The following is a 26,917-nucleotide window of genomic DNA, read 5'->3' as shown; positions in this document are numbered from 1 at the left end:
AGAGAAGAGAGAAAGAGAGAAGGTGATAGAGAGAGAGAGAAGGTGGTAGATAGAGAGGGAGATAGAGAGAAGGTGAGAGATGAGAAAGAGAGAGAGAGAGGTGATAGAAGGTGATAGAAGGTGATAGAGGGAGAGAGAGAGAGAAAGAGAAGGTGATAGAGAGAGAGTGGGAGAAAAGGGGTGAGAGAGATAGTGAGAGATATATACAAGTACAGCGTCTTTGTTGGAGGCACCTTTCTTTGGCAACATCAAGTGGACCTATTTCAACCTTAGCGGGCCTGATCTGGCCCACGGGCCGCCTCTTTGACACCTGTGTTCTACTTGGTTAGCCTGGCATGTAGCTTAGCATGCTAGCAGACGGGGCCCTTGCCGGAGTCTCAGAGGGGGCATATCAAATGCAAGAGGGGGGCACCGCTTTTATTCTTCTTTTTTGCACAGCACTCTTTCCGTTATTTGAAATCGTGTCTCACAATCTTTAAAAAATGAACAGTTTATTCTCGTATTTTGGAGTTTCTTTGTTGTTGTGCTGAAAGTCCAGATTTTGAAGACATTTTGTTGTCATGCGGGGATTTCGGGTTAAAGTTGCCCAAGATAAAAAAAAAGTTTAAATGAAGTAAAAATTCCACGGCATAGTGAAAAAAGAAATGCTATGCTAATTTAATAGAATAATGCAGAATGTTACATTATTATGAGATTATTATATTTTATTTTTATTATTTTTTTCCCCTTGTTTTTTCTTTTTTTCTTCTTGCTTTTTCTTTTATTCCTATTTTGTTCAGATTTTTTTATTCTTGTTTCTTTTTTCTCCAAGCAATTTACATCATTTTTTGTCTTTATGTTTTTTTTTTTTTATTTATTCTTTGTCTTTTTCATCCATCCAGTATCTGCACCGCTTATCCTCAGTAGGGTTGCGGGGGTTGGGGAGCCCATCCCAGATATCTTCAGGCAGTGGGCAGGGGACACCCCCTGAACTGCTTGCCAGCCAATCACAGAAAAGGACTACTCACTGGCTCATTAGCACCTAGGGACAATTTGGCCCGGCCAATTAACCTGACATGCATGTTTTTGGAATGTTGGAGGAAACCGGAGTGCCCGGAAGAAACCCACGCAAACACGGGGAGAACATGCAAACTCCACACAGGAGGTTCAATCTCATAACCTCAGAACTGTGCTGCACACGCGCTAACCACTGCGCCGCCATGCTGCCCTTGTCTTTTTCCTTATTTTTATTTTAGACTTCTGTAGTTTTCTTTGGGTGGGCAGAGTGTGTCCATGGATGGGCAAGGCCCAGGTAACGCCCCTGCTGCCAGAGTCCTGTTTATGTAAGCTCACACAAGCCACCTTTGTAAGCGAAGGGCTCCCACCAGACTTTTAAGGTCTCACCGGACACTTAATCGGGAGGCTCAGGCGCAAATGGGAATGGCCGGCTGGGTTTTCTTGTCCTCTCTAAGGGAGACGTCTCTCTTTGATGCTGCCGTGGACGGCTAAAGAACTTGCGGTTTTCTTTCTGTCCAGTACGACGTCTCCCCTCCGTCCGGCGAGGTTCCCAAAAGTCGGAGTCTGGAGAGGAAGCAGCCGGATCCCATCATCCTCACCAAGTGGAGACACAGCACTTACGTTCTCGATCTCAACGATAAGGTGAGTCAACGTCCGGCGCCGAGCCACTTAGGGGGCCATTCTCTGTCTTGGCGATGTTCTGATTCTATTGCTTCTGCTTCCGATCCATTTCTTTCTTCCCACTAACCTCATGGACTTCTGCAACTTTTTAAACCCCAGACCTACTTACTTCATCCAGAAACGCCATCTTGAGGAACATGAACCATTTCCTGGATAAGAAAGAATTGTAAAAAATGATTGGCTCCAGGTTTACATTTTCAAGTTAGGTTATAATGTTGCCCAGGTTTACAATATTATTTCACGTTTTTTTGTATTTCTGTGCTTTGTATCAAATTTAAAAAAAAAAAGAAACACTTACGCAAAATCATCTGCCATTAGAACAATTATATTACTCTATTTTTTAACCTGTTTGTGTTGTAGAGTAAGGAAAACAAATACCTTAAATGTACTTACTAACTGTCAGGACCAGAAGAGAGACAGGACCCACTTGCGTTACGTTTCTCACAAGGCAAGCAGGTCGCTTTGAACACGGAAGTGGATCTTCCGTGGCGAGCGATGGCGGTGTCGGGAACGGAAAATAGCCGGGACAGGAGAGCAAAAACGTGGTCGGGTCGGAAGCGATTTGTAAAACAGGAAAGGAGAGTAGACGTGGTCGGGGGACAAAAAGAGGTCAAAAGCTGGGACGGGAGAGTCGACGTGGTCAGGATCAAAAACAGGTCGGAGCCAGGGGACAGACAGGAGCATTAAACAGGTGGGAGTCAGGGTCGGAAAAGGCTTGCCTAGGGTTAACTGAGGTGCGCAGACGGACTGACACCAGGTGACAGAAAGGAGTGGGTGTAAATAGGGACAGGGAGCCATTTAGAGTCTGAGGCAGTTGGCGCCACAGGTGAAGCATATTGGTAATCATGCCACTAACCTTCCATTAGTTTTTTAAAATTAAAACATAAAAATACCTCACATGACTTTCTTTAGATCATTTTAAGAACTATTTTTCAGGGTTTTTTTATAATCATACTTTAACTTATTGTTTTAGATCTGTATTTTTAGTGATTTGAGTATTTTCTCGTTCTCTAGTTTATAGCAAATGACGAAATCTACATTTTCAATGAAAACTACAAAAATCTGGAGAAAAATGAACCAATGCTGATTCTTGTCATGACAATGTTAACTCTTCCTTGATTAGTCCAAATGATTCAAATTGTATGATTTAGTCCAATTTTTCACCACACAACTACTATTTAAGGTCAACAAAAACATCCATAAATGATTCATTCGGAAAGAGGGAAATTACAATTTAAGGGGCTGTCGTCAATTCCTAATCCCGAAGGTGACAACCACCAGGAAAAGTATGTGTGAGTCTGTGTGCGGAGTCAAACTTTGGAACAATTTACTAGATGAGATCAAACAATGTCCAACTATTGTTCAAATTTAAATACAAAAAAACAATACGGAATACAGAGATGAAGAAAATGGGGTAGATTGGGAATATTGCGTCTAGAACTATGGTTAACTTTGTTTTATTATTACTATTATTATTATTGTTGTTGTTATTATCGTTGGTGTATTTCATAGGGAAGATGAAGGGGTAGGGAATATAAACATTTGCTTCTGACTACCCCTTTTCGAACATATTATGTAACATTATTTTGTTGTTTTTATTTTAATGTTCGGATAAAGTTTTCATTCGTTCATTATAAAATAGAATGAGAAATAATCGAAGGCCTTTATTGTCACTACACAGTGTCAATGAAATGGAAAGCTGCCCCGTATAGTGCACCTACACACCTGGAATCTAAAGGATCATAGAATTTAAATGACAAATATGATTTTATATATTATATATAATATTAGACAATATAAAAGCCATTATTGGTGACTTACAGTGCAAATACAGATGACATGATATGACAAAGAGGTTCAGTGCCAATTGGAAGTCAGTATTGTGAGGGAAGAAGCAGTCTCTGAGTCTAAAGCTGTCACAAAACTAAATGCATTCATTTATGTTGCTTTAGCGCCATCTACCGGACATTTGCAGCCACAGCAGGTCTGATGTGCAGTTCCTTTTTAAGTGATAACGTTGACTGAAAAATTCTACAACGAAATCATTTCAAAATCTGAAAATCCTCTTCGGATCGGAAAACGGCCTTTTTAAAGTTTGAGCAACGCCCATGAACGAAATCTTCACGCGGTTCCTCTTGTCGTTAGGAATGTTCTCCGGTGCCCGAGCAGAGCTCTCCCGACTCTGACTCCTGCCCGTCATCTCCTAAGCACCCTTCCACTGTTAGTATCCCGCTTTGCATCCTTCTTCATCAGAAGCATCGAAACCGGGGATCTCAAGCTTGTGGCCCGGGGGCCGTTTGCGGCCCTCGGGATGATCGTTTGACCCCTTAACGTTCCATCGGACCGTTAATAAACAAACACGTGTCGGTTTGATGTCACCGGTCATTAAAATACAGGTCATTATCAAATTTGACAAGGTACCTCGTAAGGTTTCAAGCGACTCCTACCTGTATTCCAGCTAAGATGCTCATGCTATTTAAATACTCTATAGCAAAACGTTCTATTGGGTATTTTTGTATTCTATATATTTTGTTTTATTTTATTTTTTCAACACAAGGATACTGATGGAAGTGTGAATTTTCCTACGGGGATGAACAAAGGATCTATCTATCTATCTATCTATCTAGACATCTATCTAGACATCAACTATCTGGACATCTGTATCTCGACATCTATACATCTATCTAGACATCTAGGCCACTATCTATCTGGACATCTATCGATCTATCTATCTAGACATCTATCGATCGATCTATCTAGACATCTATCTATTTAGACATCTATTGATCAATCTATCTTTCTAGACATCTATCTATCTAGACATCTATTGATCGATCTATCTATCTATCCAGACATCTATTTATCTAGACATCTATCTATCTAGACATCTATTGATCGATCTATCTATCTAGACATCTATCTTGACATCTATCTATCTAGACATCTATCTTTCTGGACATCTATCGATCTATCTAGACGTCTATCTATTTAGACATCTATCGATCGATCTATCTTTCTAGACATCTATCTAGACATTTATCGATCGATCGATCTAGACATCTATCTCTGCTACACTCTTTTGCAGGCATTTGATTGCAAGAAATAGATTAAAAGCCTTCTATTTCTGTGTGTTGCAACTCAGGAGACTCTATGTTAGCAGCACTTCCAGATTTTATTTGTTTGGGACAAAAGTTTCATGTTTGACCTTTCAAAAGAGACCCTATTCTCCGAGAAGAGCGTTCAATTGACTTTGGACGCGTTTTGGATTGGGATGTGAGGCCAACTTTACCGGAACGTTAAGGGCTTAAAGGTGTGTCTTATTTGGCCACTAGGTGTCGCACTGTTCAGTCATGCGACCGAAAACCAGTGCTAAAAATGACCAAAAAACAACCAAAAGGCACCATTTTTATTTTATTTTTTTGCCCGGCTTTTTCGCCTGGGTATTTTTTCTACCCATAGCAGCAAGATGGCAGACAATTATCTTATCTCCTTAGGCTTATGTTGTGAAATTGAATATAAATACCTCAATTTATGAGTATTAGAAGTTAGCTAAATGTATGTGATAGTTTATGTATTTTTTGTTCATTATTTAAATCAATATTATTATTTTTTCACATTGTCCCTTTAAGTGCAGCACTAGTTGCTTATGAATTCATTTGTTACCGATTCATTCATTTTTATACGAGTTCCCCATTTTTACTTTGTGTCGGGTATTTAAAAACTATATTCGAAAACAGTGGTTCATAGTTTGAATTTTCTAGTGGAAAACCTGATTTGGCTCATGCAGACCCCCAGGCGAATTGAGTTTGAGACCCCTGATCTAAACTTGCATATCTATCTTTCAATCATCCTTTTTAAATGATACCTTTCCATTTTTCTGCACGTCACTATTTTTAGCCAACCGCATCCGATTCAATCTTTTCCATGCGTCGTGTTCTCGAGACTTTCGGTTTGATGCTGTCTTTGGTTTCAATCTTTGGTTTCCTCATGCGGAATTTTCCTCCCCAGCCGTCGGAGAAGTGCGGGGTCCTGAACGTCACCAAAATCACCGAGTGCGGCAAAAAAGTCAGGTAAGAGAGGTTGCCGGAACGATTCCGATCGACTTGGCCTGAATTTGCTGTTTCTGACCTGCAGGAAGAACTGGGCCTCCTCCTGGACGGTCTTGCAGGGTTCCTCGCTCCTCTTTGCAAAGGGTCAAGGAGGAAGCACCAGCTGGGTGGGTTTTTAGACTTGTCCTTTGTGCTCCTCTCCGCTTTTTCTTCACCTCGTGCTTTTTTTGTCTCCTTCCTGGAAGTCTTCTTACCGCAAAGGCTCCATCCCTGAGCTGCTCCTCTCTCTCCTTAGCAACTGGAAGCGATCGGTCAAGCCTCGCCCCGCTGTCCATTATGTAAACTCTAGAAACATCGCAATGGCTAGCGCTTTCCCCTTCCTGCTTTGCCCAACTACCAACCCAGTGTGTGTCTCATTGCATCATTAACCGGGAAATTGGCAGCACTTTTAATATGCGTGTGGTTTTTTGAAAGGCCTTCATAGCATTGTTGGGAATTAACTGTCAAAACGTACCTTTTACCAAATGAGTTATCCGACTCCATTAACCAAACACAGCCTACATTCATCCAACAATCATGCGAGCTCGTTTTCTGAGAGAGAAATGGCCAGGAAGGCCTTTCACACGGGGGCGGGTGTTTATTTTTCCTAACAGAAGAACTAAGTGTACTCAGGAGACGGCCGAAGTAGTGACGTTGGAGTGTGTGGGAGCTTTCTCTTATTGGCCCACGTCTCCCCGCAAGATGGCGTCTCGGCTCCTCCCAAGGGCGTGCCGAGGAAGCCCCCTGGGCTTCAAAATCTCATACACCAGCGCCTTGATGTCTGGTCAGCACATCCAAGAGTCCCGTTATCAAAATGTCCTCAACAAAATATGATGCATTTCGAACAGCCTGCCCTGACATTGAATTAAAGCCCAGTCAGTAAATATCTTTTTAGCATTAAACTGAGTCAATCATATAAAATCCTTTAGAATTCATTATTTTGAGATGAAATGTATAAAATAATATTCATAAAGGTTTCCTTTTGTCATAGGTCGTTATTTACTTTGAGTTAACGTGTCTTTTGGATGATGTAGAAATGATCATAGTGCCATCTTGCTAACAATTTAACTGGAACTAGGGATGGTGACACTAATGTCTCTGTGGCAAAATGAGTCATTGTGGCGGCCATTTGTTTGGATCTGACACAATAACCCGACTAACATGGATTTCCCTTCCTGACAAAGCTTCGAAATAACCCGACCTGCTTATTTTCTTCCTGTCTTTTTTGTATGGTCCCAGTTTGGCAGCAACCAATCCAAGCCCGAGTTTACGGTGGACCTGCGCGGCGCTTCTGCGGAATGGGCTTCCAAAGACAAGTCCAGCAAGAAGCACGTGATTGAGGTATCGGGCGAGTGGGACAAAATGGCTTTTCTGCGATTCCAAGCTTCTGAAACGCGACGCGGGTTTCCTCAGCTGAAGACGCGGCAGGGTACGGAGCTCCTCATCCAATCCGAGATCGACAGCGTCATCAACGACTGGTACCGGGCCCTGACCGAAGCCATTAACACGCATGTGAGACATCGTGAGAAATACAACTTGATTTTTATTGTCATTGATATCCACGTTGGGAAACGTAGTGTTCCGTGTGATCCGACTCGGCACTTCCGGGTAAAACGTGTTGTGAGGACAAAAGAGATAAAATACTATCAGGATGAATAGGCCAATAATAATAATGATAACAACAATATTGTGTTTAGAAAACTGGCCTAAGTTATAATAATGCAATGAAGAGTAGTGCAATGAAAATAAGTGCAAAAAAATTCTATTTATCTATCGATGCAATCTCTCTCTGTCTCTCTGTCTCTCTCTCTCTTTCTCTCTGTCTCTTTTTCTCTCTCTTTCTCTTTCTCCCTCTTTCTATCTCTTTCTTTGTCTCTTTCTCTCTGTCTTTCTCTCTCTCTCTCTCTGTCTCTCTCTCATTCTAAACAGGCCCAACCCTGCTTAACCTCTCTTTCTTTCTCTCTCTCTCTCTCTTTCTCTCTCTCTCTTTGTCTCTCTCTCTCTCTTTCTATTTCTCTCTCTCTGTCTTTCTCTCTCTCTCTGTCTTTCTCTCTCTTCTCTCGTACTAAACAGGCCCAACCCTGCTTAACCTCTCTTTCTCTATCTCTCTGTGTCTCTTGCTCTCTCTCTGTGTCTCTCTTTCTCTCTCTCTCTTTCTCTCTATCTCTCTTTTACTCTCTCTCTCTATCTCTCTCTTTCTCTCTTTCCCTTTCTCTTTCTCTTGCTCTTTCGCTCTCTCCTGTATTTCTTTCTATCTCTCTCTCTGTGTCTCTCACGCTCTCTTTCTCTCTCTCTCTTTCTCTCTCTCTCTCTTTCTCTCTCACTCTCTCTTTCTCTCTCTCTCTGTCTTTCACTCTCTCGTACTAAACAGGCCCAACCCTGCTTAACCTCTCTTTCTCTCTCTCTCTCTGTCTCTTGCTCTCTCTCTGTGTCTCTCACTCTCTCTCTCTCTCTTTCTCTCTCTCTCTGTGTCTCTTGCTCTCTCTCTGTGTCTCTCACTCTCTCTCTCTCTCTCTCTCTTTTTCTCTTTCTCACTCTCTTTCTCTCTATCTCTCTCTCTTACTCTCTATTTCTCTCTATCTCTCTCTCTTACTCTCTCTTTCTCTTTTTCCCTTTCTCTTTCTCTTGCTCTTTCGCTCTCTCCTGTATTTCTTTCTATCTCTCTCTCTGTGTCTCTCACGCTCTCTCTCTTTCTCTCTCACTCTCACTCTCTCTCTCTCTCGCTCTCTTTCTCTCTGTGTCTCTTGCTCTCTCTCTCTCTCTCTTTCTTTCTCTCTTGTTCTCTCTCTCTCTTTCTCTCTCTTTCTCTTTCTCTCTCTCTCTCTCTCTCTCTCTCTCTGTGTCTCTCGCTTTCTCTTTCTCTCCTTCTCTCTTTCTCTCTCTCTCTCTCGTACTAAACAGGCCCGACCCTGCTTAACCTCTCTCATTCTCTTTCTTTTTCTCTTTCTCTCTCTCTCTTTTTCTCTCTCTCTCCCTCTCTCTCTCTAGTACTAAACCGGCCCGACCCTGCTTAACCTACTAAGATGGGGCGTTCTCAGGGTGGTATGGCTGTAAACGGGTTTTCTCACATACTCACATTTTGTGTATTGATTCAGTCCGTTGCACAATACAGAACTGCGTTTCATCACCCTTTTTTTGAGTGAGAGTCGTGTTGGCTCAATAATTGTCAGGATATGTTTCAAATTATTGGAACGTAGCACCAGATTTTTCTGCAACCCTAGAAAAAAAAGAATACTTTTCATGTAAGGGGAAATAGTCTCCTGTGAGGTTTGACAACTAGACAGAAGCAAAAAAATGTCCTTTTCTTTTAGAAACGGGAAAAAACGCGATACTCCGAGTGGCGTACAAGGTGCATCCACCGCTTCAACTGCGGGGACGGTCTCCTCCATGATCCCCACCTCTACAGTCCCCCCACACTCCTCTCTCTTGCTCTCATGCGCGCTTACTTTGATTTACTCGATCTCGTGTCGATATTGACTTTAAAACACTGTATTTAGAACACACGGAGGAAAACCTTCAGTGTTTTTACCCACATGCAATTTCTGAATTCTTTAGGGAATCTATTTCGCAATTTGAAAGATCGAGACCGGCTTATCGTTTATCATTTTAAGAACTATTTTTGCGTTTTTTTTATAATCAAAGTTTAACTTATTGTTTTATTTCGATATTTTTAGTGACGCCAGTATTTTCTAGTTCTCAAAACGTGAACACTTTACTCATTGTTTCAACTCAGAAGATTTTGAAACATTTCCTTTGGTTGGCGACACGGCGTGACCACCATCGGGGAACTCTCAAAACGGTGATGTGCTTTCAGTCGGACGCGGTAACCCTCAAAACGTTTCTCATACCCAGGTGTGGGAGTCCGATGAAGCTATCGAAGAAGATATGCCAGAATCCCCCGGGAGCGAGAAACAGGACAAGGAAAAAGATCAGCGGGACTCTAAAAAGAACCGAGGTGAGACTGATGGTGTTGGGAATTAACGATCGTTATGTAGCGTTTGCCAAATTGTTCCAATGACTTATCTGACTCCATTAACCAAACACAGCCTACATTCACCCAACAATCATGCGCGCTCGATTCTTGAGGGGAAAAAAATGACCAGGAAGGCCTTTCACACGGGGGCGGGTGTTTATTTTTCCTAACAGAGAAACTAAGTGTACTCAGGAGACAGCCAAAGAAGTAGTGACGTTGAAGTCTGTGGGAAGCCCCCCTTCTGAAGTCCTTTAGCTTTCTCTTATTGGCCCACGTCTCCCCGCAAGATGGCGTCTCGGCTCCTCCCATGGGCGTGCCGAGGAAGCCCCCTGGTCTTCAAAATCTCATACGCCAGTGCCTTGATGTCTGGTCAGCACAACCAAGAGTCCTGTTATCAAAATTTCCTCGACAAAATATAATGCATTTCGAACAGCCTGCCCTGACATTGAATTAAAGCCCAGTCAGTGAATATCTTTTTAGCATTAAACTAAGTCAATCGTATAAAATCCTTTTTAGTGTTATGGAAAAAACGATATTATAAATGTAGCGTTTGCCAAATTGTCCGAATGAGTTATCTGACTCCATTCACCTAACACAAACTTTATTCTCCTAACACTGCCTGCTTTTTTCTTGATTTTTGGGAAACATATTGACAAGAGACGGGCTTTTCCACACGGGGGCAGATTTATTTTCTAAAATTATTTTTTAAGCGAATGCTATCGAGTTTTGCCGAATTATTATCGAATTAGTCTAATTAGTCTTGTCGGGCCTCCCATCTCCCGTTTTCCGATCCTGTCTGTCCTTGCTCCTGTCTTGTCCGTCCATCTTCCGTGTTCCGTCCTTTTGATACGTCGGGGCATCGGCCCCTCCCATGGGGCGTGCTGACTCCTCCCCCGGGGCGGGCCAGGTGCCGACGTCACCTCCTCCTGGGCGGGCCGGGAACTTCTCCCCCCGTGGGCGCGCCGCCGCCTCCTCGCCGAACGACGCCGCCACGTCTAGAGGGCTCACAACAAGAAAGCTTATCAGCTCCAAGCAATGCCAAAAACGTGGCCTAATTCCCTCGTCAGCGCTCCGCTATCAAAACTCCCTTGCCAAAACACTCTACACTTCGAACGGCGCCACCTTCAGCCTTCTGTGAAAAATCCCCACTGCATTCAACAACATTTATTTGTATTATATTAAATCCCTTATAGTCAATTCAATAAAATTTAAAAGACCCTTCAATGGTCAAATGTATAAAATCCTTTAATGGCCAAACTCGTTTGTTGTCCTAGTATTAAAACACACGGTCGCTGTGCTCCTGTTTTTTTTAATTCTTCAGTTGCGATGAAATCCTCCATCAGTATGGACTCATCAGACCAGAAAAAGACTCGACTGAAGCTGAAGAAGTTCCTGATACGGCGACCCACCTACCAGGCGGTTCGAGACAAAGGCTACATCAAAGGTAGTTTTCGCGGCCCGTACGGTCGCGTCTTCTAAAACGCCGTTTCAAAATGTCCCCTTTTTGTGTCCCGTACTCCAGATCAGGTTTTCGGCTGTAGTTTGAGCAGCCTTTGCCAACGGGAGAACACGTCCGTGCCCACCTTTGTTAAAATGTGCGTCGACCATGTCGAGAACACGGGTACGCTCGACCGATCGTTGTTTCTCTAGGATAGAGAAAAGCCGTTTTCACTGCTTCATAGGACTTCTATATGTGTCACTTTCTCCACCTGATTCATTTTCTTCGTCTTATTTTTATCTTGTAGCTCTCAGTATCGACGGCTTGTATCGAGTAAGCGGGAACCTGGCAGTGATACAGAAGCTCCGCTTTGCCGTAAACCACGGTAAGACCAATGAACTCTAAAACCACAATCAAATGTCCTTTATCTCATGAGGTACATCTATATTGAATATATCTATATTCTATTTCTTTTATTTTATTATTATTTTATTTTCAACACAAGGATACTGCTGGACGTATGAATTTCCCTACGAGGATGAATCAAGTATCTATCTCTCTCTGTCTATCTCCATCTCTCTCTATCTCTCTATCTATCTATATATCTATATAACCATCTCTCTATCCATCTCTATCTTTCTCTCTATCTCTATCCATCTATCTAGACATCTATCTTGACATCTATCTATCCCTCTCTCTCTCTCTATCACTCTATATCTCTATCTATCGCTCTCTATCTATCGCTCTCTCTCTATCTCTATATCTATATAACCATCTCTCTATATCTATATAACCATCTCTCTCTATCCCTCTCTATCTATATCTATATTTATCTATCTCTCTATCGCTATCCATCTAGACATCTATCTCTTACTCTCTCTCACACACTCTCTTTCTCTATCTCTCTCTTTCTCTCTCTCTCTCTCTCTCTCTCTCTCTCTATCTCTATATAAACATCTCTCTATATCTATATAACCATCTCTCTATATCTATATAACCATCTCTCTATCCCTCTCTATCTATATCTATATCTATATTTATCTATCTCTCTCTCTCTTTCTCTATCCGTCTATCTTTATCTATCTCTCTATCTATATAACTATCCATCTCTATCCATCTATCTATTTAGACATCTATTTATCTAGACATCTATCTCGACATCTATCTCTACTTAGCCAGTGTAAATAGCATTTTTCCAGTAATGTTATAGATGTATTGAGCGCAAATTTACTGTATTTTTGGGACTATAAGGGGCACCTAAAAACCCCAAATTAGCCAAAATGTGAAAGTGTGCCTTATATACCGGAAAATGCGGTGGCTAAAAACGTATTTGCGCAATGATTGATCCATCAAAAACATTGCTGACCAGCTTCAACAGGAATTGAACCCGGGTCACGGTGGTGAGAGCGCCGAATCCTAACCACTAGAACACCATTGATACCATTGATGTACTGACCTTGCACATTGAACTAAAGCCCACTCGGTGAAAATCTTCATTGCATTATGAGTCAATCGTATCAAATCCTTTATAGTCAAAATGTATAAAATCTTTTAGTCTTTATTTTGATTTTCAGAACCACTTTTTCTCCATTGTATAACATTCATCTCTGGCACTGCGAGTTAAAAACAGTTGTGACAAGGCAACATCGGATGCTTTATCGTATGTCATCGGATCACTGGTGGTCTAGTGGTTGGGTTTCGTCGCTCTCACCGCCGCGCCTTGGGTTCAATTCCTGTTGCATGCAGTGTTATGTGAATTCGGTCAAGGACATTTGTGGTCTGATATTTGCACTAATATATACCGTAATTGTTCATACTGTTGTTTTACTCTTGTGCACCTTTCACTCCATTTTTCCCTATAATATAAAAAAATATATGACTATTTTTGGGGGTGCTCTTTAGAAATCAAATACAGTAGAAATCAAATGCTTGACCAAACCGCATTACTTATTGGTGTGTTCAAATTATTTTATTGAGTTGCTGTGGTGTACAAAATCAACTCTTTAAATGGATATATCATTTATATATATATATATATATATATATATATATATATATATATATATATCGTATCAATAAAGCAATATGACATTCTTGTTTATAGTGTACAATTGATGTCCACATTGTTGTGCATCAAAATACCAGCAGATGGCGCCATTCTTTCAATATCTCTCGTCCATTTTGCACCATTTTCGACTCTCTATCATGAAGACATTTTATTTGTTAAATAATAACAAAGGTTGGGCGATACTGCTGGAAGTGTGAATTTCCCTACGGGGATGAATACAGTATTTATCTATTTATCTCTATCTCTCTATCTCTCTACCTCTCTTTCTCTCTCTCTCTATCTCTCTCTCTCCCCGTCTCTCTATCTCTCTATCGCTATCTCTCTATCTATTGCTCTCTCTATTGCTCTATCTATCTATCTTTCTCTCTCTCTCTCTCTATCTCTATCTCTCTCTCTAAAAATGTAATCTGTTACAGTTACTGGTTACCTGTCGAACATTGTAATCGGTTAGGTCATTTAATGACCATAAATTGCAGTAATGTCACCTCATTACTTGTAATGATTTTATTTGGTGACTCCAATACAAAATATGTTTACAAAAAAAACGTCATATAAATGAAATAACTCCATCTTGTTGGTGATAAATGATCAACCTTGAAAACAATTGGAGTAAACCAAGGACAGGTAGATGCATGTATTCCTACAATAAAGTTCTTCAAATGTAATGAAGTAGTGGAGTTTTTTTAAGGAAAAAAATGAAACTTTTTCTTCCACGTGGCGGCCATGACATGCTATGTTTGACTTCATATTAAGAGGACCTAACCCAGTGATGATATAGAATAGTGGACTTTCAATAGGATTCCCTCCTTTCCCTCCATCAGATGAGAAGGTGGAACTGGATGACAGCAAGTGGGAGGACATCCACGTCACCACAGGAGCCCTCAAGATGTTCTTTCGGGAACTCCCGGAACCCCTTTTCACCTACGCTTCCTTCCACGACTTTGTCGAAGCAATCAGTGAGTCGCTCCAAAATCTTTCCACGTCGCGTGTCGAGTCACCGGCATACCCGTCAAAGTCGGTTTACGATGCATTTGAAGACGCGTACGACGTACGAGAAAATCTGTACGGAAAAAGGCAAATTTGTCAGTGACGGGTACCGTCCGGTATACACCGACGATCACCAAACGGCAAATCCATCGAGTCGAACGAGTTCGCCGCGGTAGCCTCTATCTCGGTATCGTTTTATTCCTTGCCGACCGAGCGAGTGGTTTGATGCTACTGTGCGCGTGCGTCTGCCGCCTGGGGATTTCCCGTCATGCGTCGTTCTGATCCCACATGAAAAAAGCAGAGCAGTAGGCCTACATGACAACATCGTTTTGAATTTTCTTTGGATACAATCACGTCGCATTGGCCAAAGCTGAATGAAAACACCATAAGTCGTTCTGATCCGAAAACTACAACCCTGGGGTCGATTGAGTCCATTTGAAATACACGTGGTCTTAAAAAACATCGGAAGGAAGTGTAAAATGAGAAAATGGTATGAATTTGTGACGCATTTGATTGCAAAAGGACCGTACAGGTCACATCCAATCGTCTGAAGAGGATTTCTCAAATCTGGCCACAAGATGGCGCTGTTTGCTCGTGTCATCCCTCACCACCCGCCTGTTTTCCCCCCCTCAGAATGTTCCGACTACAAGCAAAGAGTCAACTCCATCAAAGATTTGATCAAGAAGTTGCCAAAACCCAACCACGACACAATGCAAGTCCTTTTCAAGCACCTGCGCAGGTAACGCCTTCACAAATTTCATCTTTTTTTATGTTTATTGTTTTAAGATAGATAGATAGATAGATACTTTCTTCATCCGCTTTGGGAAATTCCCATTTCCAGCAGCATCCCTTCGCTGAGAACAATACAATAATAAAGCAAAAAGAATACAATATACAAATACCCAGTGTGACGTGCAAATTAATAATAATAATAATAATAATTTCCTTTGTATTGTCATTCTTTGTAACAATGTACACAGAACGAAATGTCGATACACCTGACCCGTTGTAGCGAGTCGATGCAGCCGCAGCCAGAGGGCGCCGCCATTATACCAATTAGGTATATCTCGGCCGAGGCGCGAACCAGCGACCTCCCAGTCTCAAAGCGGGCACACTACCATCTAGGCTAAATGCCCACTGTAGCGTGTTATATAGAATATCTAAATAGTGCTACACAGAATACATATTGCAGTAAGATTCGGTAATATGCAATGTAGGTGGTGCGGTTTACTGTGGGCTTTTACTCTGCCGGGTAGAGTTAAAGAGCCTCATGGCATGAGGAAGAAAAGATCTCTTCAGTCTGTCCTTAGTACAAGACAGTGACAGCAGTCTGTCGCTGAAACTGCTCTTCTGTCTGGAGATAATGCTGTGTAGTGGATGCGATGGATTGTCCACGATTGACCTCAGCTTTTTCAGTCCTCGTCTCTCGGCTACTGTTGTTAGGCCGTCCAGCTCTTTGCCCACAACAGAGCTCGCTTTCCTAGCCAGTTTATTGAGACGAGAGGCAGAAATATTTGAGCCATTTGCTCCCCTTATGAAAGAGTTGCAATTTACTTCGGACAGACCCAAGCGCAGGACACGAGGGATGCGGTTTAACCCCAGTAGAAGGGACGTCAATTCAAACGGGAACAAAAACACGTTACCGGTGAGAAGGGGGTGCGGGAAAGCGGAGAAGGGGCTCTTAGGGTGAAAACAAATCTTGAACCGAGGATTTAGAAATACCTCTAAGGAAGATGGCTCGGGTGGGACGAGAAGGGAACAGAAGGAGGACATATTGATTTGACAAAAACCGAATGACGGAATGAGGAGGCTTGATGTTTCAGAGAGGGAGACGCTTCAGGAATCAAAACGGTTCAGCCGAGAAAGTCGAGTCCGGGGTATTTCTAGTGAAGCCGGCTAAAGGTCGAATCGCAATCGCCCGGGCGGGGGGAAATGAAACGGGATTGGAAAATGGGGTGACGCTGCCATCATTGGGGGGAAAGAGGGACTGCAGGAGCCAAACTGGCAGAAATCTACCTTATAAACATAACGCAGCACTTCATTGATGCCCTAGAGCAGGGCTGTCCAACTCATTTGAACTCGGGGGCCACACCATAGAACATTCTGTCGGGGGGCCGGACGAGTAGATTCAAGAGAAAGAAAAAGAGAGATAAAGGAGAAAAAGGGAGGTAAAAGGAGAAAGGGCAGGACAAAGAAAGAAAGAGAGAGAGAGGGAGAGCGTGAGAAACAAAAGAGATAAAGAAATAAGAGAAAGAGGGAGGGAATAGGAGAGAAGGCGGGACAAAGAAAGAGACAGGGAGAGAGCGTGAGAAACAAAAGAGATAAAAAGAGAAGTCGTGAGAGAGGGGGAAAGAAAGGGAGCGGAAGAAAGAAATCCAAAGAGAAATAGAAAGACAGAGGGAGAGAAGAGAAAAGAAAGCTTGAAGGGTAGGAAGAGAAAAAGAGAAAAGAGAGAAAAGGAAAAAAGTTAGCGCAAAAGAGATTAAAAGACACAGAGAGAGAAAGAGAAGAAGAGCAATAAAGGAAGAGAAAAAGAGAGACACAGAGTGAGTGAGTGAGAGAGAGTGTGGATTTAGTGATTGATTGATTGGGGCATTAGGGGTTCAGTGTCTTGCCCGAGGACACTTCGACATACAGAACACGGAGGAATCGGGAATCGAACCTGCCACCTCTTGATCCCGAGACGAGCGCTCTACCTCGTCAACCAATTGATTCAACCGCAATTCTTTGATGATTTGTCGATATATAGTTATTTTGATGGAGTTGAATGCGTTTTTCTCATGAACTTGAAAACGGCATCAAAATTGCAACCCGGATCTGTCGTTTTTTTCCCCGACCGTGTACAAAATTGGATTCGTCCAAAATGAAACCAGGATTTAATACGGGGAGACGGGACGAGTCGGGAGCCCGAAACGGACGGGAATCCCGGGCGGATCGGATCTTCCCGGCATAAACATTCGTCCGGCGGCAACGGCGTCCGACACGGTCGCTGACATTTTCCGAGCGTTCCCCATTTGCATTTATACGGCGTGCCGCGAGCGTCACCGAGTCGCTCGCGAGCGGCCATATTTCCAGCGTGACGTACGGGGGAGGAGGGAACGAGCGCCTTTCATCTCCTTTCCTCCGTAAATCCCCCGATTGTTTTGTTGGCGAGCGCGCGCCTTCTATTAAAAAAGCCCTTATTGCTCCCGAGAAGGAGCGCTCCTCATCGGCTTATCCGAGACGAAACCCCCCCGAGGGGATCGGCCAAACGGCCAAACGCGCCTCCTCCGCTGGAGCGAGGAGCGTCTCTTTGGCGCCACCCGGTGGCTCCCCGACGTTCGCTTCATTCTCCTACAAATAGGGCCTTCCGTCCAAGTTTTCCCAAACACTTGATTCATTGTTTCGAGACACATTTCCTATGTTGGCAACACAGCGTGACCATCATCGGGGAACTTTCAAAACGGTGATGTGCTTTCAGTCGGACGCAGGCCTCAGGTCTAGCTACATTACGCATAGCGACTTCTGACTTTCGACGTTAAAAGCTGTGCCAAGTCATGACTAAGAGGCCCCCTGTATTGAGTGCCAGAAATATGTCCGTCCATCCATCCATTATCAGCACCGCTTATCCTCAGTAGGGTCACTGGGGTGCTGGAGCCCATCCCAGCCATCTTCAGGCAGTGGGCAGGGGACACCTTGAACTGGTTGCCAGCCAATCACCGAGACAGACGACTCACTCGCCCATTCACACCTAGGGACAATTTGGACCAGATAATTCACCTGACATGCATGTTTTTGCAATGTGGGAGGAAACCCACGCAAGCACGGGGAGAACATGCAAACTCCACAAGGGGTTCGATCTCAAGACCTCAGAACTGTGCCACACACGCACTAATCACTGCGCCGCCTTGTTCTGTTCATTCTTCTTCAAATACAGCCTTCCTTGACATTAACGTGTCTTCTATCCAAGTTTTCAAAACGGTGATGTGCTTTCAGTCGGACGCAGGTCTCAGGTCTAGCTACAATACACATAGCGACTTCTGCCAGGGATGTATAACAGCTAAAAGCTGTGCCAAGTCACGTGTACGAGGCACCTTGTATTGTGTGCCAGAAATATCTATCTCTCTATATTTAGTTGTGGGTCTTTTGGCGACTTCAAAAAGTCTTCAATTTAACTTTGGAACATAGAACCTAACTTAAAGCGCTCCCAGAAGCCTAAAGTACCCTCGTGTACATTGCCACAAAAATCAGTTCAGCCCTCTCGGAGCCTATAAGACACATACAAACACACGCAAATCTGGATTTGTATTGAGATGAGATTTGGATTCGATATATTATGTATATATGTGGCCTTCCTCATAAAGCTTATATAAACTTCAAATAAGTGAAACATAAAGCAAAAGATCCAATAGTTTTTAGGTCAAAAAGATTAAAAGCACTCTGCTTCGAAGCAATCAATAGCATTCAAACGAGTCCAAATTGGGCTAAGTTTTCTGCTTTTTGTACATAACTTTTCCTTTTTTTTCTCTTTTGTATCGGACTCCATTAATAGCCAACACGTTCAGAAGCTTTTCTATGTTTGTAAACAAGTGTGACGTATTGAAGCCGTGCCTGCATAGCTGAGGCAGAATTCGTGTCAGTTTATAGCAGCCCATTAACACAAAAAGGCCCTGGCACGAAGTATGTGCTAGCAGCAAGATGGGCACTTCGATCAAAAAGTTTTTCTTTGAAGGTACTGGAGAAATGGAAAAAAAGTGCTTTAGAACCTTACCCTTATCTACCTCCGGGCCCCGCAGGGTGATCGAGCACGGCGAAAGCAACCGCATGACCACCCAGAGCGTGGCCATCGTCTTCGGACCCACCCTCCTCAGACCCGAGACCGAGACGGGCAACATGGCGGTCCACATGGTCTACCAGAACCAGATCGTGGAGCTCATCCTGCTGGAGTATGAGGGCATCTTCGGCAGGTAGACCGCCGGCCGGGGAGACGCCGTCTTTTTGTTTTTTGGCCCCCTGTTCCCGACCGGACCCGGAGTTACCGAGGAGCCGGCCGCCGGAAAGGTCGCCCCCTGGTGGACGCCGACGAAGTTTTTGCACTTAAAAGTGGTGGAGAGGAAATCCAGCAGCCGGACATGGTTTCAAGGGACCTTGATGTCTTCGGGTTAGTTTTTTGATAAAAGCTGGTCCGGCAGTGTCGCCGGCGGATGCCAACCCCGTGTCGTCGCCTGATCCGTCGTCGGTCTCGTGTCGTGGCGCTTTGTCCGTGACGCCGGTCGCGCCATCGTCAGTGTTGTGTTTGCGGGAGGACGTTTTTCTTTTTTTGCGACGGTTGTTTTTTTGCACTCGAATGAACCGGTTAAAACGGGCACGGAAGCATCTCTCGTCTCGACATTTTTCCACGCCGACGCGTTGTCGCTGCTAAGCTAACAAAGAAATCTTGCGATAATACCGCCTGGTGAGATATTTCGTAGCGTCCGGAATTTGGCGGGTGCTTCATTTTCCAATTTGTTGAATTAAAAGACGATTAGAAACCAGATATTTTTGTATATTTTTTGTTCTCTTTTTCATCGGACTTCTTTTCTTTCTTTTTACCATTGGTTCTTTCTATTTTCCTGTTTTTCCTTTTTCTATATTGTCCTTTCTTTTCCCTTTTTTCTTTTTTTTCTATTTCTATGCTTTACCTTCATTCCTATTTGAACGAATAAGGAAACGGGAGAAAAAAACAAGAAGTTCAAAATTGAAAACCCTAAATGTCGTAATTAGGAGTACAAAGAAGCATAATGATTTCTCATCTTCCAGATGCAGTTTATTTTCATTTCTTTTTTCTCTTCCGTTTTTTTTTCTTTATCGCCAAAGACGAGGCAAAAAAAGTGTGGTCGAATCGTGTCTTTGGTCATTTTGAGTCTCTCGAGTTTGTGCTTTTTAGCACTTTGTTTTCAGTTGCACAACAGATCATACACACTGCCCCTTGAAGAAAACGGCTGATTTGTAAAAAAAAAAAAGAAGAAATGATCCCCCCGCCCAAAATTTCTTTCTGTTCCTTCGTCGTTTTCCGTGCTGCATCCTGGGGTACACGTTCGAATGTGATTTTTTTTTCAGGCTAACTTGTCTTTGTGAATTTTCTCCTCCAATAAAAAAGAAAGAAAGGAAAGAAAGAGGCTCCGCGTCTCCTGTGTCGCTGAGAAAAACTCAGCGAGGGTCTCGGACGGAGAACAGAAATGTAAACCGGGTAAAGGTGAGATTGCCCCGTCCGCTACGCCAAAACTTTGGATTTCTTTTTCACACTTTAATCCGATTTTGTTCTCCAATTTCATTTTTTTTCCTTCTTTTGTTTCCCTCACTTTTTCTTTTTTTCCTCTTCTTTTTGTTGTATTTTCCTTTCTTTTCTCCTTTCTTTTTTTGCCTTTCTTTTGCTTATCTGATTTAGATTTAATTTTTTTTAAAAACGATTTCTCTCCTTTTTGAATTTTTCTTCTTCTTTCGTCTCTTTTTCTTTTTTTTCTCACGTTTTCCTCTTTTTTTACTGTTTTCTTTTTCTCATCTTTCTTTATTTTCACTTTTTCTTAATCGAGTGCTTTTCTTTTCTTTTTATATTAAAGTTTTTCCTCTTTGGTTTTGTCTTTGTTACTTTTCTCAAATGAAATGAAATGTGAAATGAAATGATCTGCATTTCTATAGCGCTTTTCAAGTCAATGACTTCCCAAAGCACTTTATATTGTGCTTCACATTTCCCAATAGCGGCCGTGATCTGTGCAGCCATGTAAGGCGCTAACCTGCTTATTGGGGGTATTGGGGGTTCAGTGTCTTACCCAAGGACACTTCGGCATGTAACACGGACAAGCCGGGATTCGAACTGGGATCCCTTAATCCTAAAACGATCGCTCTACCTCCTGAGCTACTGCCCTTATGTGTTGTTTGTTGGGTGGGCAGCGCATACCCCTCGCCCCCCTGGTAACGCCCCTGCATGTAGACCATAAATGCTACAGAGGCAAAGGTGAGTCCACCCTGTTCGCTCCGATCAACTCCAAAACTTTTGATTTCTTTATTCCAATTTTCTTCTCCAATTTCTTTTTTTTTTTTTTTTTTCTTTTGTTTACCTAACTTTTTTGTCATTTTTCCTTCCTCTTTTTCTAATATATTCCTGCTTGTTTTCTTTTTTTTCTTTACCTTTTTTGCCTTTGGTTTATCCCCCTAGATTTGGATTTTATGTAACATTCTTTTAAAACAATTTCTCTCCTTTTTGGATTTTTTTTTTGTTTTTTTTCTCCCTTTGATTCCTCACGTTTTCCTCTTTTTTACTGTTTTCTTTTCCTCCTCTTTCTTGACTCTTTTGATGATTTTTTTTCCAAGCGTTTCACTTCTTTTTTCTTACTTTACATTTTATATTTTATTTTTTCCTCCTTTGTCTTCGTTACTATTTTCAAACTGCCCTCATCCGGTTTTTGTCGGGTGGGCTCCGCCCCCGCCTCCCCCCACCCCGGTAACGCCCCTGCACGCCGACCATAAATGCCACGGAGGCGAAGGTGACCCCGCCCCATCCATTTCAATCAACCGGAGGGGGCCGTCTCCGTTCTCCCCCCTGATTACGTCACGGGACGAATCTCGTATCTCGGTTATTGAGCAGCGGCACCGCCGAATCTCTTCTTTTCCTATCTGTTCTTCACGAAAAGCACTTTTTCAAGTCAATGAAGACCTCCCAATGCGCTTTACAATGTGCCTCACACTTACCCATTCACACACACACTCACACACCAATAGCGGCCCTGCAGCCATTCAAAGCAACTACCTGCTATCAGGGGCATTAGGGGAATCGAACCTGGGACCTCTTGATCCCAAGACGAATCCTCCTAAGCTACAGCCTTTTAAGTGGCTCTGCGTTTGTAACAGATTTCATAGAAAGCAAGATTGCAGAGGAGGGCCTCTTCTTCTTGCGAGATCAAAATCCATTGATGTCTTCTCTCCTTCGAGTTTTCACTAAACCTTCAAGTTACGGGCTTCTCAACTTACTTTCCTAGGCGCTGGCGGAATCGGGTGGAGTGCTTGAAATTGTTGCCGACACTGCTCTCCGGTGGCTCGGCTCCGCCGTCGCGTTTTCTTCTTCCCTCGTGATTTACGGCAACCGGTATGGTAATATACTATGAAGGGTGATCGCCCCCTACGGGATAAGCGTAGCGTGCGCTATGGAATGTGTATTAGTGAAAGGATGACGTATCGACGATGAACATTTATCAAGGGTCATGTAAAAACAAAAACAAGGTAGTTGTTCCCCAGTGGTAAACTTCATGCAACTGAAAATGTAAGCCACTCATTGACCCCCGCACCTATTTATAGGAAAAGATGAGTCCGAAAAACAAATGATTTACACAAGATCTCAAAATCATAGGTAAAGGCCACACACATGTGCATTTCCCTCAACCTTTTCCAATCCCTGACTGCCCTCATGACTAAAGACACACCATCGGTTCACAAGACCTTTCCTAAAGTGCTCACACACCGGGGTGCTGCGTCGACATGAAGAGACCAGACTCTCTGGTAGTGTAATAAAGATTTGAAACCTGAAAGTAGTCATTTGTATTCGAACGAATCATGATTTGCATATGTTTTATGTTTCATGCCATAGATAAATCAATGCCTGTCCGAATACAATTATGCCTGTTATCAACCATTTGGAGAACTGTATTTAGAAAAGCGTCTACAGGAACTAACCCATCACAGGACCCGCCTCTGGAGACTGATGACATCGTCTGCATGTAATAGCGCAGGCCTGCTCTTTCTCTTGTTCTTCCTGGATAGTGATCCTAGAGGGGGTGGGCTGTCAGGCCTTTGCCCCCCTAGACCATGGGGACAAAGAAGGCTGAACCTCATGGCAGGCCCTTAGGCGAGAAAGCATGGCCCATGCTGACTGTGAGGCCTGGATGGCCTGTGGATTTGTCTCTCCCTGAAAAGTCAGCAAGAACAGTCTCCAAAAACATCCGGCGTTCTCCATGGACCATGTGGCCTCCCACGTGTGTGACCCAAAGGTAACTAACAGACTTTTCTTGATTATTTCATGCTTTTTTTTTTGCCAAAATAAGTTTCTGTTGTTTGAAATATCAAAGTACCAAAAATATCATACTTACCAAAAGCAGTTTTTGAAAAATATACAAATGCACATAAAACCATAAAACCTAAAAAAAAAAACTTAAAGCAGTTCAGAGTGAGTTTACAGAATGCCATAGTACCTCGAACGCAGCACCGCCTAACCCGTTTGAATTCTAATCGCTTATTCGGCTGTTCGCCAAGCGTCCTTTTAAGTTTATTTTAACGTCCGTTCGCTTTAAATTCGTTCTCGAAACAAACGCACCAAATTCATGTCTGAATCCGTCAATGACAGGAACACAAAACTGGTTTAGTTTTTTCAAACTTTGCGTAACCAATGCCAGTGCTCGTCAATACAGCAGCCCGGGGCCGGAGCGGGCCCCTTTCTTAGCCCGCGGGTTACGAGTTTAACACCCAAAGCCGACCCAGTTAGCCGGGAGGAATCCGAGTGACTGGAAGTCCTACGCATCTAGATGGCGCTGTTTTGGGGGAAAGTGCCGCAACATGTGGAGCACCTCGAAGGCTCCTAGCTCCCTCCGTCCTGGCCCTGCGGTCTCGCCCATGAATTAGAGAAATCATCTCATTGTTTTGCGGTGGGGAAATTGCGGGGAGACCCCCACTGCCCCCCCCCCCCCCCCACCCCTTCCTTTTCAAAAACGGCGGTACGGGAATCGGACGCCGACGCGTTTGTTGACTCTTCTGCTGAGCGTGCCAGTCAAAATAAGGGTGGAGGGGGGACCTGGGGTCCCCATGGCCAGGCACCTTGCGGTTTGGAGGCCTAAATGCGTTTTTGGGGGGCGGATGTCGGACCTTGCCTCATCCAACATTCAGCAGGAGCTTCTTCCTAATGGAGAAGAAATGAAGTTTGACCGGGAAGGTTGAAAAAGACATTTAAGGGACAGCGTGTAATATGGAGTGTCTGCAAAAACAAAAAAAACCTTCATTCAGTAAAACTGAAAAACATTGATTTGAATACCAGGCAAAAATACATGAACGATCACACCGATGTTCCGCTCTGCTCTCCTACCACCCTTGGAAAAGTGGATGTCGTCGTGGTGAGGGTAGTCTGTGAAACAAAAGAAGAAAAAAATAAAACACTGAAGGAAAAAATAAGAAAAAGGATGTAAAAAGCTGAGGGGAGAAACGAATAAAAGAAAAAAAAAGAAATGGAAGAAGTCGAGAGCTAGGGAAAACAAGAGAGGGAACACCTCTCATTTGATTGTGATTTTGTCTGTTTTATTGGCCTTTTCTGCCCATCAGGAACGGGTCCTGCTAAAGTGAGTGAGAAGGGGAGGCAAAGTGGAAAACGGTAACGACGGCAATCGAGTTGAAAAAGGAATCGATTGCAAAATATCGTACGATTGTCTGCCATTGAACTACTGTTTCAAAGTACAGATAATGGTATCAGAATGCTATACTTCTAGTTTCTATATTGATCTCGGGTATCCGTGCGATTGGGTACAATGAGTCAAGTCGTGTTTCTTCAATCACAAGAAGTCTCAAAGGGCCGTACGGACCATCACGACAGCCCCTGATCGAAAACCGACACGAAGGCAAGGAAAAGCTCCAAACCTAACCGAGGTTATCCCCCTTCCGGGATGACCGGGCCATCTATAGGTCCTCCATAAGCTACAGAATAGAAGTGTATTTTAAGCCTAGATTCAAACAGCTCCACGGAAGGACTTTTGAAAAGAGAAGTCAAACATTTACAACTCCTTCACAATGTCCAAAAATGCGCCTAAGTAAAAAGAAGGTCGCTTTTTTTAGACGGCGCCGTAGGAGAAGCGGCGGATCTTTGAACGCGTGGCGGCCAAATTGAATCGGCGCGAAAATCCTTCCCCGTTTTCCCTCCCGATAATCCGCTCTCCGCGCCGACGTCTTCCTCAATTAGCCGGCACGCTTTTCCCTCCATAAACGCTTTTGACGCTCGGCGCTCCGGGCCAAAGCGGCTCGGCGCTCGTTCCTGGCGCCGGGAGACGTACCTTAGCTTTGAATTTGCGGAAGGCGCCGGCGGCCCGGCTGGCGTCCTCCTCCTTTTCTTAATCTCTCTGCTTGCTCGCCCCCGGAACGCCGGATAAATAGGAGGGAGCCGCCTACGGACGGGAAACCGGCCCTCAACCTCCGCTCGGAGCGTCGGCGGGAGCTTTTGGAAATGTCGCTCCTCGTTCGGGTTCCCGTAGCTTTTCCGTGGTTGAATTCAAGCACTTTTAAGGACTTTCAAATATCTGGTGTGAATCGTGTTTTGCAAAGCCACAAATCCAGCAATCGTCTTGCATTTATCAAGAAACGGTTTCTCGAATATTTTTGCGCCATTTTTCTTCCCGTATGTGAAAAAATGTCCCATTCCATTTTCAGTTGCAGAAAGTTCTTCCCTTTACAAACGCCACCGTCATTTTTTTGCACAGCAAAGAATAAATCTCCAGAACAAATGGCTGAAAACGAAAATGGTCCTTCTCAAAGAAATGAAAGGAATACTCTTAACTTGTTGGTTTTTCTGCAGCAAGATTCATTTTGTACTTTCTTCTCTTGTATTATTGTAGTATTGTTCTACTTTTTGTCATATTTCTACAGTATATGTTTGTAGTATAGTTGTATCATCATTTTAAAGTATTTCCATGCTAGGGCGTGTGCGGCACAGTTCTGAGGTCATGAGATCGAACCTCCCGTGTGGAGTTTGCATGTTCTCCCCGTGCTTGAGTGGGTTTCCACCCGCATTCCAAAAACATGAATGTCAGGTTGATTGGCCTAACCGAAATCTCCCTAGGTGGGAATGAGCGAGCGAATTGTCTGTCCCTGTGTCCCCTCCCCACTGCCCGAAGATAGCTGCTCCAGCACCCCCGCAACCCCCCTGAGGATAAGCGGTGCAGATCATGGATGGAGATAATGGATATTTCCTTACTAATATCTCAATAGGTTTTTTTATTTTTTTTATTTTAATATTACCGTAATTATATCTTTGTAGTATTTGTGTTGTTTTCAGTAATATATATATATATATATATATATATATGTATATATTTATCATCAGAATGAAGCTAAAATAATATGTTGGGTCCCTGTTTTGGAGTACTAAATTTGTAAATTAGTTTTGTAGTATTTTTGTTTCTCACACACACAACGGGATAATGGTTTTTTTAATAAAAGTACTCTATTTCGCTCTATTTCGAGCGTTTTTGATGGATGGTCTGTAGTTTGTCCACCTCTCCGATCTGGAATGGCCCCTGCTTCAGCATCGTGCCCAAGGACACAGAGTCAGGAATCAAACCTGTCCCCTTTCGGGCCTGAGACGAACGCTCTATCTTCTGAGCTACTCTCTTAGAACTTGATCAAATGGTCAGTGCAAAAACAAAGTTTTACCACAAGATGGTGGCAAAGCACAACACTTGTCCCTGTTCGGACAGGGCTCTCCAAAATGCAGCCCGAGGGCCAATTACAGCCCCCAGGATGATAGTTGAGGCCCCTGCCTGCCCCTAATATCTCGAAGCAAAATTAATGAAAGACTTTTTTTACTAGTAAAGGTGATTTTTTTTTTGAAAGCATTTTGTTTGTCTTTCGGAAGACAATTTCTTGTATGTTTTACTGAAATTCCTCCATTTTCTGCATCCTGATTCCCTCAAATCAATCAATTG

General features: G+C 43.3%; 1 protein-coding gene and 1 long non-coding RNA gene across 3 annotated transcripts in view; one reads left to right on the top strand and one right to left on the bottom strand.

Moving 5' to 3' along the window:
• arhgap12b (Rho GTPase activating protein 12b) overlaps positions 1-19,746 on the top strand; it is a 75,047-nt gene extending 55,301 nt beyond the window's left edge. For both annotated transcript variants that reach the window (XM_088322093.1, XM_088322094.1), the window contains 12 exons: positions 1,516-1,638; positions 5,686-5,747; positions 5,812-5,893; positions 7,005-7,106; positions 7,179-7,277; positions 9,618-9,720; positions 11,060-11,182; positions 11,261-11,359; positions 11,484-11,561; positions 14,066-14,200; positions 14,865-14,970; positions 19,007-19,746. In XM_088322093.1, the coding sequence (XP_088178219.1) occupies positions 1,516-1,638; positions 5,686-5,747; positions 5,812-5,893; positions 7,005-7,106; positions 7,179-7,277; positions 9,618-9,720; positions 11,060-11,182; positions 11,261-11,359; positions 11,484-11,561; positions 14,066-14,200; positions 14,865-14,970; positions 19,007-19,181 (1,287 nt within the window). In that variant the 3' untranslated portion in view covers positions 19,182-19,746. The remainder of the gene's footprint in view (positions 1-1,515; positions 1,639-5,685; positions 5,748-5,811; positions 5,894-7,004; positions 7,107-7,178; positions 7,278-9,617; positions 9,721-11,059; positions 11,183-11,260; positions 11,360-11,483; positions 11,562-14,065; positions 14,201-14,864; positions 14,971-19,006) is intronic.
• Positions 19,747-24,063: 4,317 nt separating this feature from the next.
• LOC148348696 (uncharacterized) lies at positions 24,064-25,313 on the bottom strand. Its single transcript, XR_015847564.1, has 3 exons — positions 25,271-25,313; positions 24,265-24,354; positions 24,064-24,132 (listed from the first exon to the last, which is right to left on the bottom strand). It is a non-coding gene; the product is annotated as an uncharacterized LOC148348696 (long non-coding RNA).
• Between the last annotated feature and the right edge of the window lie 1,604 nt (positions 25,314-26,917).

The sequence above is a fragment of the Urocampus carinirostris genome, chromosome 18, assembly GCF_059441175.1.
Source record: "Urocampus carinirostris isolate Australia breed hairy pipefish chromosome 18, RoL_Ucar_1.0, whole genome shotgun sequence".
NCBI lineage: Eukaryota > Metazoa > Chordata > Actinopteri > Syngnathiformes > Syngnathidae > Urocampus > Urocampus carinirostris.
The sequence above is the reverse complement of the archived record's forward strand: the minus strand, read 5'-3'. Positions and strand labels throughout refer to the sequence as shown.